The sequence below is a fragment of the Chenopodium album genome, chromosome 9 (assembly GCF_948465745.1).
Source record: "Chenopodium album chromosome 9, dcCheAlbu1.1, whole genome shotgun sequence".
In the NCBI taxonomy this organism is placed as follows: Eukaryota; Viridiplantae; Streptophyta; class Magnoliopsida; order Caryophyllales; family Amaranthaceae; genus Chenopodium; species Chenopodium album.
Genome location: NC_137842.1, coordinates 2,075,003 through 2,091,381, shown reverse-complemented (window position 1 = coordinate 2,091,381; position 16,379 = coordinate 2,075,003). Strand labels below are relative to the sequence as shown.

The 16,379-nt window shown below is 37.8% G+C and overlaps 1 protein-coding gene across 1 annotated transcript; it reads left to right on the top strand.

Moving 5' to 3' along the window:
* The first annotated feature begins 13,911 nt into the window (after positions 1-13,911).
* Positions 13,912-16,359, top strand: LOC145559359 (uncharacterized). Its single transcript, XM_081620782.1, has 7 exons — positions 13,912-14,117; positions 14,281-14,327; positions 15,193-15,240; positions 15,383-15,420; positions 15,526-15,623; positions 15,852-15,934; positions 16,031-16,359. Coding segments are annotated over exons 1-7 (381 nt in total). The 5' UTR covers positions 13,912-14,115; the 3' UTR covers positions 16,096-16,359.
* The last annotated feature ends 20 nt before the right edge of the window (positions 16,360-16,379 follow it).

The following is a 16,379-nucleotide window of genomic DNA, read 5'->3' as shown; positions in this document are numbered from 1 at the left end:
TTAATCTAGCATTGACAATCAACAACAATAAATTACCTCTTCATATTATTTATGGATCCCCATAAACCCTAGAAAGAAAACTACTCAGACATAATTAAATATAAAATCAACAAAGCAATTAAGTAAGACATATTTAAAGGAATAGAATAAATAACTAAGATTAGAAGAAGAGAAATAGTTACCAAACAAATATGGAATTAAGAATGGATTAAGAACAAAGGTTTAAGAGGGAGAGAATCTAAGAAAACAATTAAGAGAGTAAAGAAAGAGTAAAAGGGAGAAGAGAGAGAGATAAAATCGTATTACGGAGGAGTATTTATACTCCGTACAAATCCTAAATTAAAACAAACTAAAACGACGCTAATCGTCTCCTAATAACTACACGCGCCCGATCGGGCGCGCCTTTTTGTTCTTCAAGACCAATCTCGCGCCCGGCCGGGCGCGTCACCGGGCGCCATCCTTAGCTTCTCCCGCCCGGCCGGGCGCGCCTCCGGGCGCCAGCCTCTTTGGCCGGGCGACTCACTTGGGCCACTATTTGGACTACGATCGGCTCCAATTCTTCGGGCCAATTTGGGTTTCCTCTTCCGGTCTTTGAATACTCGGTCCAAATGCCTCGGTATCACCTATACCGAGCCCTTAATCACCGGTTCGATGACTCTAACCGGCCCTGGGCTATAAAATCGGGTCATGTTTCTCCAATGCTCGTGATTGCTCCAAAAATATCTCGGGAAAATACTCCAAAAGCATAAATCCTTGCAAAAGTCAACCAAATCTACGAAAACACTAGAAAACACCAATTAGTAATAAAAGTGGCTCTAAAGAACCAAAAACACTACTAATTACGACCAAGGGACGGGGGTAAAATACTACATAAAATAGACGCATCAGTAACCATGTTAGAGATATGAGATATCGGAAAATATATGTGTGATATATTTTCCGTATTAATCTTATTAGGAGAATAATATATTTATCTTTATTTATATTAAACATATTAGTAAGAGAATATATCTTTAGGTTTATGGTTAGGTTAGTATATCTTTGGAAAAATTGAAAAGAATAATCCCACCTTTCGCCCATCTGCTCAAAATAATCCCACATTTTCGAATTCCAGAAATAATCCCACCTTGTAACCCCATCTTCCCAAAATGAACCTTTTTACCTTCAACCTGTTTTACAGGTTAATTTTTTTTTTTTAAAATTTTTTTTTAATCTTCTTTTTCCACCTCACACCATCATTCAACCACCATGACCACCCACCACCACTGCCCTGACCACCTTCCCACTATCACCACCAAACTGACTGCCTAATATGCAACCCTAGCCCCGCCCCGCCACACCTAAGCCACGCCCACCCAAATCCCACAAGTCTCCTCAACAACAAGCTCCAAGGTTTGAATCGGAAACCTCGTTCCCACCCCTCACCCCACCTCTGAGTTGTTATTCAGGTGAATAAAGAAGACGATGGAGATAGTTGTTGGAGTAGACTCGGGCGAGTTAAGAAACTCGCTGGGAGTTGAGGGAACTGAGTTGACTCAAGGAACTCGCCAGTGAGTTGATTCCCCTGAATTTCCAATCCTTTTAAAGCGATTAACTCGGAAAAGCTTGGTGGGATAGGACTCATGACTCCATGAGAGCATTGATGTCGAGAACGAGCTCTTGGAGGTGGGTGAGTCGGGAATAGATACGGAGAAACGATGTGGTGGTGATTGGTGAATTGGGTGGGAGGGAATCAAGGAGGGCGGCTGCCGGCTGGGTCTGGTCGGTTGTGGCGGACGGCTGGGTCTGACTGGTTAGTGGTGGTGGTCCGGCGAGGGGGCTCTGGCAGGGAAGGAAGAAGAAGAGGGTTTTTTGTTTTTTTTTTTTTAAAAAAAAATTCTTTAATTTTTTAAAAACCCAATTAAAAGGTGACACGTGTTAAATTACTTTTTAAAACAGGTAACCAATTCAAACAACCGGTCATTAAATGAAAAAGGTTCATTTTGGGAAGATGGGGTTACAAGGTGGGATTATTTTGAGCAGATGGGCGAAAGGTGGGATTATTCTTTTCAATTTTTCCTATATCTTTTAGGAATATTGTTTCCTATCATTTGTCAAATTAGGTTATTCCTATTCCGCTGACATCCAAATATGGCTTCCGTGGACAACAAAGACACTCCTCGTATGTGTTATCATTTTCATACCCTTGTATGCTATTCAATTATTCGCAATTTTGTTTTTCTGGGAAATTTTTAATGTATTTATCTACTATATATATATGCCTCAATTTTAACTTGTCGCATATTGTTTACAATATCTTATAGTTGCACTTTCAAGATATAATGATATATAAATAATCTCAATATAATTAGGATTCTCCTTTCGAGTGAATTGTGTATTACTTCCTGGCTTAGTGATTGTTGACTCAATGAGCTATATACCCTTATGTCGCTTATTAACGAGATTATTTAATTGGTTTCAGCTCTGCAGTACTTTGTCCTGTTGAAGCTGGAAGTCATCTTACAAAATCGTCACTAGTGGAAAAAAGGTCATCCGTAACGGGCAAAAACGGCCCATCCGTAACAGGCAGCGGCCGTTACGGATAGCCTTTCTTATTTGTAATGGGCACCGTCCATTACGAATAACCAATTATTCGTAACGGGCACCTGAAAATCCCGTTAGGAATAACCCATTATTCGTAACGGGTTTTTCAGGTGCCTGTTACGAATAACCCCGTTATTTGTAACGGCTTTTTCATGTGCCCGTTACAAATAACCCCATTATTTGTAACGGGCTTTTCAGGTGCCCGTTACGAATACTGTGAGATCCAATTAAAAAAAAAATCCAGCACATGCTGGACAGCAGCTTGCTTAATTATTTTATCAATTATACAAGTATAGTATACACTTAATAATTAACGAGTAATGTACAATCAGCAAAAGCTGCTTTAATTATTTCCTAATAACTAAAACTAAAACAAAGATCCTTTCAAAAAAAAAAGAATTCCCGCCAGTTTCATTTTCCCGCAAAAACAACATTTACACAAACCAACAGCCCAAAGTCTTATAAAGCCTTAAAAATTCTCACAAAAATTGAAACCCTCACTACTACAAAAATTGCTTTATAGAACTGTTTAAATAGGCTTTACAGAACGCCTCAGGACCGTTCTTCTGCTAAGCGATGTGTAAAGTATATAGAACGGTTCATGTAGGCGTTCTATCAACTCATCTATAGAGAACGGTCGTCAGACACAACCGTTCTCCATTCCCTAACTAAAATCAGAAAATAAAGAAGAAATAAAGAACGGTTAGTCTACTTGACTGTTCTATAAACATTACTAAAGAAAACGGTCAAGTTAGATAACCGTTCTCTAATCCTACTTTTTTTTTTTTAAAAAAAAAAGCTACAGTAATGTAGCGTATTTTATGTAGAAAATACCGAATTTTATCTCTTGCTATAATAATTAGGAAAAAAAACTAATATTGTAACGAAATACAGTAATATTGAATTTGAAATCTAACAATAATAATTGAATAGATTAATAATAAACCAATATTTACAATGAATTTAGCATGAAAATGATGAACAAGCGGAATTATATTATAAAAAAAAAAAAAAAAAAAACACAACGAGCGGAACAAATTAAACAAAAAAAAAAGGGACATTCATCGTTCAACTGTTCTTATTTCTTATCTTCCAACTTTCTTTGATAGTTGTAAACCTACAAAACAAACATGATATATAAGTGAACATAATACATACACTATAATTCATGTTAAGAGGTCTCGAATTATATTTATATACCGAATTCTAGGAATACCCATTAGTTTGTAATCAAATCAAAGTTTGGAATAGTTTAAGAAACTGCCAATATTATCATTTAATAACCATAGATAAACATAAACTCGTTTCGATTATGAGAACGAACTAGCAACTAGCCGTCCATTTATAGCCCAGAAAATTTGAGAAATGATTCAATCAGGGGGTCTAAATTTGACCTAGGATATATCAATTTGATTATAAAATGGATGATTCGAAAAACTAAGTGTAATTTGGTTGAAATTACTGCAATTTAGCTTTCACAAAAACCTGATTGAAATTTTTTCCTAAAATTAGAAATTTAATCCACCTAAAAAACCGAATAAAATTACTGTAATTTGATGAATACTATGATTGAATTATCAGTACAAATCAATTGATTAATTCGATTCAATAAATACTTCAAATAGATCTATATTGGGCTGTAAATGGTCCGTTTGTCCCCGGACGTGGGCTGTAGATAAGACCTGTAAAAATAAATTTGCCAATGGACTCGTATATACTGTGATTGACTTGACCAACTGACTTGACCTAGTTTGACTTGACACGACATGACATGACATGTGTATGACTTGTGAGTGTGTGTGTGTGTGTGTGTATGTGTGTGTGCAGACACAAGCAAACGAAGATGCAAAAGCAAAAAATTTCCGTCAATTTTTGTCATGAGTGGAGGGTAACGACTTTCTCCCGAAAAAGAAAGATGTGAAAACTGAACTTTTATTTTCGAACTTCCTTCGATGAAAACTTGGAAAAAGTTTTTGAACTTCCCCAAAATAAAATAATGAAAAAGGAAAGAAGTTTTGAACTTCCTCCTTGAGCAAGACGAAATGAATCGTATGGATTGAATTGCTTGTCCTGAAAATAATGTATGCATGATGCATGTTCTTAGGCCAGGAGGCTAAGGACAATTACATCATGTGACACGATAGATGAATGAACTTAAGTCATGGAGCTAAGCATCATATATGGTGTAAAGAAGCGATTTTGAACGTCACTTAGGTCTGGAAGCTAAGCACGTATAGAGATGAAGTGATTATTGCATAATGAACGTTGCTTAGGTCAAGGAGCTAAGCACGATATGCTTTGTATGATTAAAAATCATTGATATATAAATGTTTCTTAGCACATTATGCGATGCATGAAACAATGAATATTGCTCAGGTCAGGAAGCTAAGCAAGTATACAATGTTTCTTCTAATGAATGTTGTCTTTAAATATGATGAAACATGCACAGTGTTGAAACAAGATTTCATGATAAAGGGCTCTTAAAGGGAAGGATGATTGATATGGATATGGATGTGTGAGTGAAGTGTGTGAATGTGATACTAAGGCTGGCTGCAAGGGTTATGGCGATGGAAAGAGACGTGAGAAGAGTTAAAGATGATGACTCTTCAGGCTGGGTAAGCTAATGTGATTTGGGTTCAAGCCCCCAAGTCTAGCTCTAAAAGGTAGGGATATAGAGATAAGCATTGAATATTCTTTTACTGGATCATGCATAGACATGAATATGAATGTGGCCGCACCTCAATGTGAGGTTGCCTACGTATCCGTTTGGAATCAGGCCGAACGTAGCTCTAACCGAACTTTGCACAAGTGTATGTACACCTCAAAGAGGTCTTTCAAGGGTTGTAATGTGGTTAAGTTGATGGTTTAAGGAAGAAAGGGATAAAAGGCTCAAGACCCGAGAGAATCCCCAAGATGTGTAATTTTGAATTTGAAAATTTTGAATTTTGCAAGTTTATTTTCAACCTTTTTTTTTTGTTTGTTTTGAATTTCATTTTTTTCTCTTTTTTTTTATTCTTTTGAATCAATGTAGACAATCTCAGATCATGCGGTCCATCACTCACTTAGCATTCATGTTTCTCAGGCACGGTACCAAGCACTCGATGAGAGACGCAATTTGAGACGTGTTCATATCAAAGACATTGGAACACTTGCCTTTAGACATTGTTTTATTGTTGCTTTGCTGCTTTCTTTTTTTTTTTTTTTTTTTTTTTTACTTGCTTTTTGAATGTTATACAATTACACATCTTCCAATCCCAGGGTTAAGTGAATTTGGGTTGAAGAAATGAAGGCCAAACGTTAGACAAGGCTCAAAATGGTTGATGAAGAAATGGAATGTGATTGAACGGTTAACAGGGAATGACATGGTTGCAAAGGTGCCTCAAGTCATTGGTGTACCTTGGGTTTAGTTCGGTAATTGATTTTTTTTTTTATTGAGAATGAATGAATGAATGAAAAATTCTATGATTGAGATGTAAAGGAAAATTGCTCATTTTATTAATGGAAAAGGTGAACGAAACACATGAAACATATAAAAAAAAATTCAAAGTGGAAAACCTATGCTAGACATGAATGGGGGAATGGAGAAGAATGATAAAGAAAGAAATCATGAAATCTTGCACGAAAGATCTGTGTGCCTTGTATTCATTACTTCTTGCCGCCTGGAGGGACAGGAAGTTTGTTTGCATCCATCAAGTCTTGAATGACGTCCTTCAAATTCCAACATTGCTCCGTAGTGTGGCCCCTTCCTTGATGGTACTTGCAATAGGCATTGGTATTCCATTTGGCGCTTCTTTCTTCAGGTTTTGGCTCTGGAAATGGCCCAATAGGTGTGATCAAGCCTTGACTGTAAAGGCGATCAAAGGCCGCATCATAAGTCATTCCTAAATGAGTGTAAGTTCTTTTCTTCTTGGGCAATGGAGCATCAAGAGCTAACACTTCATTGATATCAACTCGGCTTATATTGTTGGTAGTATTTTCGTGCTTAGAAGACGAAGAAGAAGGATGGTCGTTCTTCTTGTTTTTCCAAGTGTCATTATTGTTACTACCAGCAGTCTTTATTAGCTCATCCTCGATATTGATGCCGATGTCGTATACAGCTTCAAAAGTGTTCAGTGGAAGAAATTTGAGATGTTCCCTATATTTATGAGTCAGATTTTGAATAAAGAGGCGAACCATCTCTCTTTCTTTGGGAGGATCTACCAAGAGTGAAGCTGTTTCCCTCCACCTGTTCAGGTAAGCGGTGAAGCCTTCATTCTCTTTCTGTTTGAGAATGGAGAGTTCACGTTCAGAAGTTTTGGTTTGAATGTTACACTTGTAACGATTCATGAAACTGTCGGTGACATCTTGCCAAGTCGCAGTATGCTTGGCATCTAAGGAATAAAACCATTGTTGGCAAGCATGTTCTAAGGAGAGAGGGAACACCGTAGGGAAGAGTGTTACGTCCAATCCCTTAAGAGCCATGGTTGCAGAGAACGCCTTCAAATGGAATATTGGATTGTCAGTAGGCTTGAACTTTGGAATATCAGCAGTGGAGAACTTTTCAGGGAGTCTGTCCTTCACATCCAAAGGAATGGGAGGCCGTTCCACATAAGTGAAATCCTCAGAAATCTTACTCATTTGTTCCTTCAGTTTGTCAAGGGTGGAAACAGTGACCTTGTTTTGTTCCATGGTAGTGACCTTAGTGGTAAGGGTTTGCATCATGGCAGACAGTGCCTCGATGGATTTGTTGATGTTCTCAATATCTTCTTTAGTGTCCATTGAAAGGTGATGAGTAATGGAGATGGCAAAGTTCTCTGTGAACGCCTATTAGATCTGAGAGATTGTTGCGGTAATGACTCGAACCGTATTAATCTATCCATGTTCCTTGACCAAGTACTGTGAAATAAAATAATTCACTTAATTGTTTGACTCATTGCTCAAGATAGAAAAGGAAGGAAAAAATAGACATTTGAAAACAGGTGAGAAAACTCCACTCATTTTTTTTATTATGACGAAAAAAGGGTGCATGAACCTAATATACGATCATAAACGACCTGGTGCACGACTCGAGTCGGAACATAAAGAAAGTGTGTGGACTATACTTGACTCGTGAGTGACTAAGTGATGTCATAAGACTCGGGGTATGATCGTATGGCTAGACATGTGAACAATAACCAAAATGACTGACGCGAGGATCAAATTAACACGGAAGACTTGACTGACGCGGTTTTTTTTTTTTTTTTTTCGTGCCATGGTGGACATTCCCGTGCCACGGTACGGTACACCGTCAGACGGTGCACTGTACCGTGACACGACAATTTTTTTTTTTTTTTTTTTTGGAAAATCCACCGTGTCACGGTGGAAATTGCCGTGACACGATGAACTTTCCCGTGCCACGGTAAACATTCCCGTGCCACGGTACGGCACACCGTCAGACGGTGCACTGTACCGTGACACGACAATTTTTTTTTTTTTTTTTTTTTGCTAATTACTAAGTGAGTACGGTCCATTGGCAATCGTTAGTCATAAAATAATCCACCATAGACAAAGAAAGATCGTTAAGGTTAGGATCAAAGACCAAACATAAAACATGTAGGCACAATGATGCAAAGAATAGTTCGCAACCTAAGGTCAAGTTCTATGTTCGACTATGGTCAAGTTTATTTGGTGTCAATAGGGTACCATGGTTAAGAGTTTGGACGCGTTAGCAAGGCAGCCTCCCTTGAGGGTGTATGCCAACGGGCGGCTCCGCGAGTTCGTGATGAAATCGAACTCGACTCCATGGTTTTGGTGGATTTAATAACTCGGATGAACCCTTATTGCCATGAGCGTTTTTGGGTTGATAGAGCTTAAATCCCCCGGGGCTAAGACGTATGTAGAACACATACGTTTTTTCAGAAAAATCGAAGGAAGTCGACTCTGAGGAAAGAAAATAAGCCACCGGACTGATTTTAGGACTGCCGTGACACGGCAAAAATTCCCGTGTCACGGTACTGTGCACCGTCAAACGGTGCATTGTACCGTGACACGACAGATTTTGCCGTGGCACGGCAGTCAGAAGATCTGACTGGTGCCCTGTTTTCCTTCGCGCGCAACCAAGTTATCCAATTTTTCCTACGGGACAGACCTGAATGCGACGTTAAAACGTCTATGCAGATGCAAAAAATGCCAAATTAATCACAGGAATATTTTTTTCAAGAATCTTTCAAGTCTCATCCACTCATCTTAATTAAATACCGATCACTCAAATCGATAAATAATCAAGAATCCTCCCCAGTGGAGTCGCCAAATTGTAGGCGTCGCTCGAAGTGCGCCTACGTTAAAAGCATGTGGTGAATATGCTTGGCACTCATAGGAAGTAGGAATTGACATAATACGATTAGGGACAAGGAAAGTAGGGAGCCGCCAACAAGTTTTTAAGGAACTTGTAAACCGTTCACGGATCATAAAAGGCAACCACGAATAAGGGACAACGAAGGCAACAACGATTGACCCGTGAAGGTTACACCCCATTCATAATCCATGAGATTACTAACTCCATATGGTTCGGAACCACGAAAGGAGGATCGGGGATGATGGTACGAAGTGAGTCATGGAGTCACATTCGCCCGTATTGGCCTCTACTCGATTCTTATAGTGAAAAGCATTCCTGTGATCTCAAAGGCATACAAACAAAAATTCAATTCGCTCCAAACTATTATTTAACTAAATTGGTTGAATATTAATGCAACATATTATTCTAAAATATTGTGATCACTTGATTAAACAACAAGATTAAAAGGAACCTAAACCGGTTGTCCAAATTATCTTATTAGGCGTGATTTTCAATTACATATTCCCTTTAACATGCAATATGGTGATCAAAATAAATATAATAGAATAAACATTAATATTAAAACTAATTTAATCATAATTCCAACAACATAAAATCGTTAGAAAAATAATAATAATAATAATAAAAGGAGCATGATCCTTACTTTGAATCTGTTTGTTTGCAACTACAAAATAATAAACGAGTTAGTAACTTCAAGAAAATAATAAAATAATAACTAAATTAAATTAAATGAAATAAAGTTGATTTTGGGGCCAAACCCTCAAACAGTTCTACCTTTCACGCCTTGGCTTAAGGACAGAACCTCGAGTAAAATATGGACTCCTTTGAGTGCTTGAAGAAGGAATTTTGAAGTGAAAAGGGTAGGCTAGTGTTTAGGTTAATAGCATAGAAGAGAGAAAATAATAATAATAATAAAATTCTCGGTGCCCCGTTCATCAGAAATGAGGGGGTATTTATAGGGAAAATGTGCTGAGGGAGCACACGGAACCCTAAAATGATAAAAACCCTAAAAAAGTATCCCGTGACACGGTCAGACTGTACCGTGACACGGGAAGCCCCACCGTCAGACGGTACACTTTCCCGTGACACGGTACTGTTTTGGAGTGACGCGGGAAATTTTCAGAAAACGGGATGAAAAACGCGTTAAGGGTTTACGCGGAAAGGACACGGAACGTCCCGTGTCACGGCAGACCTCCCGTGGCGCGGGAAATTCCTGCCGGTTTTTCCATCTAAATACATTTTTAACCCTAATTTCCTTCGGCATTTTAAGTGCTGATTGACAATTTCGGGCCTTTTCTGACTTTTTATTATTCGGGCTAAAATAAGAAAATAATTAAATAAAAATAAATAAAGGGTTTGGGCCAAAAATAAATAATAAAACAATAAAATAAAAAAGGTTTGGGCTAGAATTAATTAATAAGTTTGGGCTGAAATTAAAACTATGCTTTTACCAAACATCAAGACTAATCCATGGACTGTTCAAAAATATGAATTTAATAAAATACGATTTTTTAAGCACTCTCGGGATTAAATACTAAACCCGACCAATAGTGGCGGTGAAAGGTTATTTATCATCGGGTTTGGTTTTGGGGAGACATTTTTAGGTGTCTACAGAAGCCCCCACTTTGACTGAGTTTGTAGAAACGTCAGTTTCGAAAACGATAGTCAAAGTAGCCGATAGGGACGGAGAATGATTTGAGACGTTCTGCGATCCTAAATCAATCTGTATACGCCGATACCTGCAGAAAAATGTTAATTCCACAGATAAAAGAGTAAAGGGATAGAATACATATTTGGCACCAGTGTATCGGTGACAAACGAATTTGGCAGCTTCCTAAGCTTGAAGGAATCCACCGAGTGACATTTGTTGAAATGCTTTCCATGCTTGAGGAAAGCCGACTGAAGAGTTTGGTAGTTTTCTAAGCCTGAAGAAAGCTACCGGATAATACTTTCCATGCCTGAGGAAAGTCGACAAACGAACTTGGTGTCTTTCTATGCCTGAAGAATTTCACCAATAATGCCTTCCATGCTTGAGGAAAGCCGACAAAGGAATTTGGTGGTTTTCTATACTTGAAGAAAAATCCACCGATAACGCTTTCCAAGCCTGAGGAAAGCCGACTTGGCGGTTTTCTATACTTGAAAAAAAATCCACCGATAACGCTTTCCAAGCCTGAGGAAAGCCGACTTGGCGGTTTTCTATACTTGAAGAAAAATCCACCGATAACGCTTTCCAAGCCTGAGGAAAGCCGACTGATGAATATGGTGTCATTCTATGCTTGAAGAATTCCACCGATAATGCCTTCCATGCTTGAGGAAAGCCGACTTGGCGGTTTTCTATACTTGAAGAAAAATCCACCGATAACGCTTTCCAAGCTTGAGGAAAGCCGACTTGGCGGTTTTCTATACTTGAAGAAAAATCCACCGATAACGCTTTCCAAGCCTGAGGAAAGCCGACTGATGAATATGGTGTCATTCTATGCTTGAAGAATTCCACCGATAATGCCTTCCATGCTTGAGGAAAGCCGACTTGGCGGTTTTCTATACTTGAAGAAAAATCCACCGATAACGCTTTCCAAGCTTGAGGAAAGTTGACTTGGCGGTTTTCTATACTTGAAGAAAAATCCACCGATAACGCTTTCCAAGCCTGAGGAAAGCTGACTGATTAATATGGTGTCATTCTATGCTTGAAGAATTCCACCGATAATGCCTTCCATGCTTGAGGAAGGCCGATTTGGCGGTTTTCTATACTTGAAGAAAAATCCACCGGATAATACTTTCCATGCTTGAGGAAAGTCGAAAGATGATGAGATTGCAAGTCTCTGTGTATCGAGAACCTTGCGTCATGAAATGATGGTGGTCCGCTTGTCCCCGGACGTGGACTGTAGATGGTCCGCTTGTCCCGGGACGTGGGCTGTAGTTGGTCCGCTTGTCCCCGGACGTGGGCTGTAAATGGTCAGTTTGTCCCCGGACGTGGGCTGTAGATAAGACCTGCAAAAATAAATTTGCCAATGGACTCGTATATACTGTGATTGACTTGACCAACTGACTTGACCTAGTTTGACTTGACACGACATGACATGACATGTGTATGACTTGTGAGTGTGTGTGTGTGTGTGTATATGTGTGTGTGCAGACACAAGCAAACGAAGATGCAAAAGCAAAAAATTTCTGTCAATTTTTGTCATGAGCGGAGGGTAACGACTTTCTCCCGAAAAAGAAAGATGTGAAAACTGAACTTTTATTTTCGAACTTCCTTCGATGAAAACTTGGAAAAAGTTTTTGAACTTCCCCAAAATAAAATAATGAAAAAGGAAAGAAGTTTTGAACTTCCTCCTTGAGCAAGACGAAATGAATCGTATGGATTGAATTGCTTGTCCTGAAAATAATGTATGCATGATGCATGTTCTTAGGCCAGGAGGCTAAGGACAATTACATCATGTGACACGATAGATGAATGAACTTAAGTCATGGAGCTAAGCATCATATATGGTGTAAAGAAGCGATTTTGAACGTCACTTAGGTCTGGAAGCTAAGCATCAGTTTTTAATTGCGAGATTTGAAGAGGTTTGGCGTGTTCAGGGGGATGATATCCATGGCTCACAACAATTTTCACGTGTTAGAAGTGAAACATATATCAAGTGGAAAGCACCCCCAGTAGGATGGCTTGCCTTGGACACTGACGGTGCAGCCAGAGGTGCTCCTGGTCCAGCTGGTGGAGGAGGGTTGGTGCGTGACTGTACAGGTAAGATGCTTCATGCTTTTGCAATTAAAATTGGTGATTGTAACGCTTTCATAACTGAGCTGAAAGCAATTGAGTATGGACTTCAATTGGCTAAACGCATGAGAGTAGCAAAAGTCCAAGTTCAGCTTGATAGTCAGTTGGTAGTCCTAGCACTTACTAATGAGGAAACTGCAATAGGACATGGGTATCATATTATTAGAAGTTGCAAGCAGCTACTCGAGGAAAATTCATGGGAAGTCAAGGTTCAACATATTTATCGTGAAGCTAATAGGGCCGCGGATTGGCTTGCAAATAAAGGCGTCTCTCAGAACAACAATATCGAGTTGATTTAATTCCCTCCTATAGAACTAGGACGTATATTGCACGATGATATTGTAGGGGTGGCCTTGCCACGTTTAATTCCTGTTTAGTTTGTTTTAGTCTTCGTTTCCGGGGCTTGGCCCCTCGTTTGCATAAAAAAAAATATATATCAATAAGTATCTTTAATCTTGGAAATATATTTTCATAATTGATTCTTCAAAATTTTTGTTTCATGTATCTACAATAAACATCTACAAAAATTGTTACTCCCTCCGTCCTTTTTTTACGACATTCTTGGTTACTATTTTGGGTATTCCAAAATTACATTCCTCCTTTCTATTTTTAGTAATTTTTTTTTCCAAATATCCTAAATCAACTTTCTTTTTCTGTTGTATAGTTAATGCTTTCTCACTCATACTTTCCTAATCTCACTCATAATTTTTCAGAATCCTTGTGCCTAATTTAAATGAATATGATTGGTTAAAAATTTTCAATTAGGAGCATGTGATTGGTCCTTTTTTTTTTTTTTTTTTTTTGCAAAGGATTGATAACATGTCATGATTAATCATTAATCTATGTTTGTTTTACTCAAAAACATTATTTAATGTTTTGTACTTCCCATTGCAATATGTCATTATTATTATTTACCTTATTCTTTCCTCCTTAATTCCTAAATTTACAAACAGGAATGTAATTTAGGGACGGAGGGAGTATTTTACAACTTTACATTAATCTATCCATAACAATTTCTTCAAATTTCATTAACTTATCCTTATAAAATGTTTTATAAAAATTAACTTATCTATCCATATTCCATATCAATTTCATTACTAATAGACTTTAGATTCTATATAAACTTAAGGAGGAATTATATTGGTATTTTCATTGGCTTCAAAAAAAAAAAAAAAAAAAATATTGGTATTTTCATAAATAACTCCACTATAAAAAGTTACAAGACTATAAATTTTTTTTTACTCCGTATAGTCTATCTCTCTGTCTTCCACCTCGTGGCATTTGTTGTCTTACTTTCTCTCGAAATTTGTTGTAAATTTGTATTATAATTTTCTCAGATTATGTTTTCTTGCCAATTGATTTTGTTATTTTGGTTGATTTTGTTTGATCAGCTGATTTCTTGTCAAGTTGCTCGCAAACCCTAAAACCCCAAATTGAACCGCAAATGTAATCGTTTTGTAATTTGTCAATCAAATGATTGCATAAGTTTGTAATATCTTTTTCGCGCATCACGTATCGATGTTCTTGTTAGGGCAATTTAATTCATACTTTGTATTCTGTATTGATCAATTCAATTGATTGAATTGCTTTCTCTTTTGAATCTAACCAGGTTATTCCTTCCAAATATGGCTTCCCTGGATAACAAAGACACTCCTCGTATGTCTTTTCATTTTCAATTATCCGCAATTTTGATTTTCTGAGAAATTTTCATTCTGCTATGCCTCAATTTTAACTTGTCGGATATTGTTTACAGTATCTTATAGTTGCACTTTCAAGATATAATGATATAGGGATGGCAGTAGGTCGGGTTAAATGGGTGATGGAACGGGTATGGATTTTAGAGTAGACTTGCCTCATATCCGCCCTACCCCGTGCCCATCTTATACCCGCACCATATTTATTTTAAAAGAGTTTATAATTTATGAAACTTGATACCCTCTAAGACCCTATAATGAAAGTCCTAATTTTCTTAACCTAATTTGATATAATTTTCATTAATGTGATACAATAGAGCATCATGGCAATGGGTTTGGGACGATTTTGGGGTGAGTATGAGGTGGGTATAATATCCAAGTGGGTGATGGGGCAGGGATGGATCCCATCTTGTACCCGGTGGGGCGGGTATGGATATGGATATTGTACTCGCCATGGGTGGTGGGGCGGGGATGGGTATAAGATTTTTAGGCGGGTATGGATATGGAGGTACCATCATCCGCATCCGACCCGACCCGCCCCGCCCCATTGCCAACCCTATAATGATATGTATAAATAATCTAGTATAATTAGGATTCTCCTTTCGAGTCATGAGTCAATTCGTGTACTTGGGCTGGGGGAAGAGCATGGCCTTTTGAATTTTTACAATTTTGTGAATTGTGCATTACTTCCTGGCTTAGTGATTGTTGACTGAATGATCTATATACCCTTTTTTTCATTAATGTTTTATAGAAAGATCAACCATTATGTCACTTAGCTATCAACCATTATGTCGCTTAGCTTAATGAGATTATTTGATTGGTTTCAGCTGCGAAGAAGATGAAGCTTGAAGAGAAAATCCCTAATCCCAAAGATGGCAAGTCTCACTCTTTTTACCAATTTATCATCCTCTGCATTAATGTTTCTGCTCTTTACCTTGGTTATTCCTGCAGCTGATCTTATTTTTGTGCATAATCGGGTTTTTGTTTTTTTTTTATTTTTTATTTATTTATTGGCAGGAACTAATGAAAATCTCGAGTACCCTAAACCCAAAGATGTAATGTTGTTATTGTTTGTGCTCATCATTTTGTGGCTTCTATTTGAGTTTTGCAATCAGTCCTTTAAAACAGGAACTAAAAGCATTCTACTTGTAACTTTGCAGTACTTTGTCCTGCTGAAGCTGGAAGTCATCTTACAAAATCGTGAATCCGGTGGAGATGTAATGTCTTTGTTTCATAAAGTGATGAAAGATGCTGGCTGGTATTTACATTTACACATTGTTTCAAACTTTTGCTTTTTTATACATCTATCCTCCCATATACCTCGTCCGTCCTTTATTTACTTGCACCGTAGTCATTTATAATCTTGTTAGATTCGTCTCAATGTTTACATTTTAAAATTTATCAATGAGGCAAGTAATAAAGTATGGAGTAAGTTATATATGTGTGTTGTGTTTACTTATATGGCCTGGTTTAAATTTTGTTGCAGCTCTGAATCCCAGATAACGCCACCCCATACCTCCTATAACTTTTTTGCACGCCTTACTCAAGAGGAGGCTAATAAGCTGGCTGGTCAGTTCATAACTTACCTTGTATTTTATGGCAAGCATAGCATACTGTTTGTTTGCTAAAGTGTGGTTTTGTTACATGATTTCATTTTATTCGCAGGTTTGGATTCTGTGAAAAAAGTGAGGCCGAAGGTTAATTCCCGTTGGTTTTCGGAATTCTTGTGATTGTGGATCGATGTTCGTGTTAAGTCATATTCCTGCTGTAATAAGAGTATTACAAAATAGGTTGGGGGGTTATATTAGGGCAGCTGAGTTGTGGCCTACTGGCTGTGTAGTGTGATTTATCCTCGACGATCATTTGCAATCACTGGTTGTAATTTGACTTAACCTGGTTTGTTTATGCTTCTTGTTGTAACTAAATATGATTACTTTTTAAGTCGCATCCCCGTTTCATACCGCATGAATAATATTACTATTATGTTTATCAAGCTATCTTTTCTCGAAATTTT